The sequence below is a fragment of the Myotis davidii genome, unplaced genomic scaffold (assembly GCF_000327345.1).
Source record: "Myotis davidii unplaced genomic scaffold, ASM32734v1 scaffold13, whole genome shotgun sequence".
Taxonomy (NCBI): domain Eukaryota; kingdom Metazoa; phylum Chordata; class Mammalia; order Chiroptera; family Vespertilionidae; genus Myotis; species Myotis davidii.
This window is the reverse complement of record NW_006286243.1, coordinates 386,517-391,219: the sequence shown is the minus strand read 5'-3', so window position 1 is coordinate 391,219 and position 4,703 is coordinate 386,517. Positions and strand designations below refer to the sequence as shown.

The window sequence follows — 4,703 nt, the reverse complement described above, 5'->3', positions numbered from 1 at the left end:
GCAGGAAAGTCTGCCTCACGCAGGGCCCATCATCGTGCACTGCAGGTGAGGGTGATAAAGACGTCAGTAGTAGCTGGCAAGTAAGTACCGTACTTCTGAGGCCCACGCACTATTGTCAGCAATTTACGGATGAACCAGCCGCTCCCGGTTCCCTGATGCCTGCAGATCCGTGGGTGGAACTGAGCGTGCACCAACCCCACTGTCGGACCCTGTGCCAGGGAGTGGCTTCCTCAGAGCCCCCGGGTGTACCCTTTTGTCCACCTCTGCCAAAGACAGATGAAGACACAGGACCAGCCCCGTGGCAGGTCACCCTGGTCAGGACAGAGCCTAGACGAGGTCCCCGTCATGGTTTCTGGCATTGGCCCATTCAGCCTGTTTCTTCTTGGCACCAACACCCTCCATGAGGGGCAGTGTGGCTCCCTATCCCTTCTCCTTTCCCACCTGTAGCTCTGTGAGTGAGGGAGTGAGGGCTCTTCTTCGTTGCCACTCCCATCTCCCCTTCCCAGCCAGTGCCCCCAGCTTGGCTCCAGAGGGTGTACGGACAGCGATGTTCAGGACGGGCACATGCGTCATAGCTCCAGGGGAGATGCTCATGTTCACGATCAGAAGAGCCCATTCCTTAGGGAGGTGGGGGTTCAGCAAGGAGGTCTGAGGGCAGAGTCCTGCAGGTCGCTGTCCCGGCCAGCCTGGCCCGGCGGATGGGGGCAGTGGGCACAAGGTCCGGGGCGGCTGGTTTAAATTCCGGCTCCTCTCCGCACTGGCTGGGTGGCCTTGGACACATTGCTTCACTGCTGTGACCCTCAGATTCTCAACTGTAAAGTCAGGATCTCACAGGGCTGTGGTGAGGATTAAATGAGAGCCTATCACTGTGTCTGGAATATAGTAAACACTCAAGAAGTGGGAGCTGCGCTGTGCCCCCTCCCGGCTTCCTGTGAGCCGGGCCTGAGGGCCTGAGTCCTGCCCGCCTGCAGCTGCGCTTCCTGGCAGGGCGGGGAGGCCTGGATCTGCAGGTGCCCCTCCCTCCATGCTCTGCTCCCAGGGGCTGCTCTGCATCCATCACCAGGAACAACCCTCCCGCTCATCCCCCTTGCCCCCCCATTCTTGAAATCCCCATGGTCTTTATTTAGACGTTACAGGAAGGAAGTGGGTGCAGGGGGGTTATTTTTTGACAATCTGGGTTTGAAATTAGCGAGACGCGGCACCAGCCTGACGGGCCCAGTGAAGGGCAGGACTGAGGGCATGTGGGGCCCTGAGGGTCCAGGCCCTGTTTGCTCAGGGAGAAGCGGGGAAGGCTTGCTGCTGCCCGGCTCCTCCGCGGCTCCTGTGCACCCTGCACCTGCTGTCTGAGGGCTGCCCTCTTCCTGCCGCCAGGCTCTGAAGAAAAAGGGAAATGAAGCCCTGAAGAAAGAAGCTCCAGATATAACCTTTGAAGGGAGAGGGGAAGGCCTCGCTCAGGCCAAGGGTTTGGGAGGTCAGGGGAGTGGGCAGGACGGTGGTGGTCCGGGATCCTAGGTCTTCTGGGGGCGGGGGCCGCAGCCACTGGCCAGAAGTGAGGAGTCAAGGCAGGGGGTGGAGGAAGTGGCAAGAGAGGGACAGCTGGAGCTGAGCTCTGGCCCCTTCCTGGGGGGTGGGGGGTGTGGCCCTGGCCTCTGAGGGCGCCCCTTCTCTCCCCAGCGCGGGCATTGGCCGCACGGGCACCATCATCGTCATCGACATGCTCATGGAGAGCATTACCACCAAGGGTGAGGCTGCCGCGGGCGCAGGGGGAGGTGGGTGAGCAGCTCCTCGGGGCCCCTCTCCTGGGCCTGAGGTCCAACCGCCATCCCTGCTCAGGCCTGGACTGTGACATCGACATCCAGAAGACCATCCAGATGGTGCGGGCCCAGCGCTCGGGCATGGTGCAGACGGAGGCGCAGTACAAGTTCATCTACGTGGCCATCGCCCAGTTCATTGAAACCACCAAGAAGAAGCTAGAGGTCATGCAGGTGTGTGCCCAGCAGGGCCTGGGCGGGGAGGGGGCGGGGCTGCGGAGGGCCGTGGGCATCACCTGGTCCTGGGGAGCCCACTGCCCTCCCACCACTTCTGCCTACAGTCCCAGAAGGGCCAGGAGGCCGAGTACGGGAACATCTCCTACCCCTCAGCCATGAAGAACACCCACCCCCAGGCCTTCCGCACCTCCTCCAAGTGAGTGCCCCGCCCTGCCTGCCGCCTCCCAGCGTCTGGTGTCTCCTCCCCAGCTTGACCCGCCCTTTCCAGAGCGCACAGGGCTGCTCTTGAGACCTGGGTTCAAGGTCCAGCTTGATTCTCACTGCCTGTGCGTGTTTCCGAGTGCTGTCTGCCTGGGGCCCGTGCTGGGGGCGGGCGGTGTCTGGTGTGAGGACAGTGACCAGGCCTCCCCACTTTCCTGGCCTCAGTTTACTCGCCTGTGAGGTAGAGGGACCAGAGGCGGGTGCTGGTGCTGGGTCACTATGCAGTGTCTCCCGACCTGTGCCAACTGCCCACACTTGCCCACCCCCCTGCAGGCACAAGGAGGATGTGTATGAGAATCTGCAGAGTAAGAGCAAGAAGGAGGAGAAGGTGAAGAAGCAGCGGTCAGCAGACAAGGACAAGAGCAAGGGCTCCCTCAAGAAGAAGTGAGCTGGGCACCGTCCTGAGGTGGCCATGGTACGGCCCTTGTGCTCAGGGCTGCCCCGGACCTACCCCAGTGTCCCCTGGCCCCTCTGTCAGGGCTCTCCCTGCCCTGCCCCAGTGTCCTCTGGATCTGGTGCCCTCCCCTGCCCCAGTGTCCCCGGCCCCCTCTGTCAGGGCTCTCCCTGCCCTGCCCCAGTGTCCCCTGGCCCCTCTGTCAGGGCTCTCCCTGCCCTGCCCCAGTGTCCTCTGGATCTGGTGCTCACCCTGGATGGGTGACAGACTCAGCCGTCCCAGACCTGCTCTTGTCCCCCTCCTCTGGCTCCAGCCACCCCCTTAACTCCCTTACTCCCTTCTCTCTGCAGCCTCGGCCGGCCCTGTCCCCTTAGAGAAGCCTCCAGAGAACAGCAGCAGCCTGAACCAACTCCATTGTAATTTAAATGGTCGTGTTACCACCTCCCTCTCCCAGACTCTGTAAATAGCCCAGCAAGGCTCCAGGCGGGGCCAGACCCTCCTACACTGTAAATAAAGCCCCTAGGATCACTGTGTTTGGGTCTCTAACTCTGCTGCCTGGTGGGCAGGGCAGGAGGGGGTGAAGAGGGAGGTGTGTGTGTGTGTGTGTGTGTGTGAAAAAGCTCCACCTTTAGGTACAGACAGACCTGGTTCTGGGCTCTGTGTAACCCACTCGGAGTGTGACGGTGGCCCAGGTTCCCCAGCCTCTTTCCTGGAAAGTGGAGGAGGATCCTAACAGGGTGGCTCTGAAGATCACTGAGATAAGGCATGATGATTGCCAGGGCAACAATAGTTATTACACGCTTGCAAGGATGCAAACAAAACAAAGGAGGGAGGGAGAGAGAGAGAGAGAGGATCAGATTGGGCAACACAATAGCTCCCTGGAGCTAATGCTCTCCAGGGGGTGGGGGTGGGGCCTTCACCTGTGCACCTGTGGGCCTCAGGGCCCCTCTCCCAGCAACGCCCTTTCTTTCCCAGCTACAGCTGCACAAAAGAAAGGTAGGCCCCACACCCTCTAACCGCCATTGGGCTCCCGGCCATGGGCTGGGACTTGGACCCAGGGCAGTGAGGTGGGTCCGGGAGTGGCTGGGCTCTGCGACTTTGGTCCCTCCTCCCTGAAAGACGCCTGCAGGGGCCGAAGGAGAGCAGCTCAGTCCTTTCACTGTCTGGTCAGCACTGATGCTCGTGGCTAGGTCAGGTCAAGCCTCTGAGCAGAGGCAGGCACCCTAAAGCGGGGGCTGAGGACGGGGAGACGCCATGCTGAGATCGGTCTGCCCTCCACAGGCAGGGTGGGGCCGTGGGCCTGGGCACAACCCACCCCTGCCAAGCGAACCCCTGGCTGACCTCAGGGATCTCCGGTCTCCAGGTCTGGCCATGGGCAGGGTCGGAGGCCTCAGAGGACGAAGGTAGTTGGAGCAGGAGTAGCTGAGGAGAGAGCCCAAGGAGGTAGGCCAAGGGGCCCCAAAGCCCCTCCCTTTGTCCCTGTGGAGACAGACCAGTCGGCCTGATCTAGGCCTGGGGGCAGAGGTGCTAGTAGGAGAGCCGACAGACGCAGATAGGAAAGGGTGGGGGGCGGGGGTTAGCAGGGCGGTAGAACTCAGAGGAGGCTCCTAGGCCTGGCGCTGGGAGGCAAGGGGTTAAGGCAGTGGGGGGGCAGCCTATGGCAGGAGGACACACCTGTACGCAGGGGCGGCAGGCGGGGCCCAGGTGAGGAGCCTGCGCTGCCTGCCGGTGGAGAAGGAAGAAGGAAGAGTGGAGGCCAGGGCGGCGGTTGAGTCCTGGGCCTGACTCCCCTTCCTCTCCTCAGCACCCACTCTCTGGGGGTCAGGTGGCCTGGTGACAGGTAAAGGCCTGGGAGAGGGGCCCTGGGGCTGAGCGGGGGCGTGCAGAGGGCCCGTGAAGGCCATGGACGGGTCTGTGGGGACAGGGACAGGCCGTGTGGGTGGTGGGGGAAGGGGTTCGGAGGCCGAGCACAGGTGGGCCGGGGGCTGCTGAAGCTTGGCCTGGGCCGCAGTGGACCCACCGTTCGGGGGGAGCTGGTGGCAGGCTGCAGGGCTCACCTG

The 4,703-nt window shown here is 62.6% G+C and overlaps 1 protein-coding gene across 1 annotated transcript in view; it reads left to right on the top strand.

Moving 5' to 3' along the window:
- Positions 1–3,176, top strand: part of PTPN6 (protein tyrosine phosphatase, non-receptor type 6) — a 15,091-nt gene extending 11,915 nt beyond the window's left edge. Inside the window, 6 exon segments of the mRNA XM_015559952.1 lie at positions 1–45; positions 1,675–1,742; positions 1,834–1,985; positions 2,093–2,184; positions 2,523–2,664; positions 3,023–3,176. The exon segment at positions 1–45 is cut by the window's left edge and continues 8 nt beyond it. Coding sequence (XP_015415438.1) covers positions 1–45; positions 1,675–1,742; positions 1,834–1,985; positions 2,093–2,184; positions 2,523–2,637 — 472 coding nt within the window. The 3' untranslated portion in view covers positions 2,638–2,664; positions 3,023–3,176.
- The last annotated feature ends 1,527 nt before the right edge of the window (positions 3,177–4,703 follow it).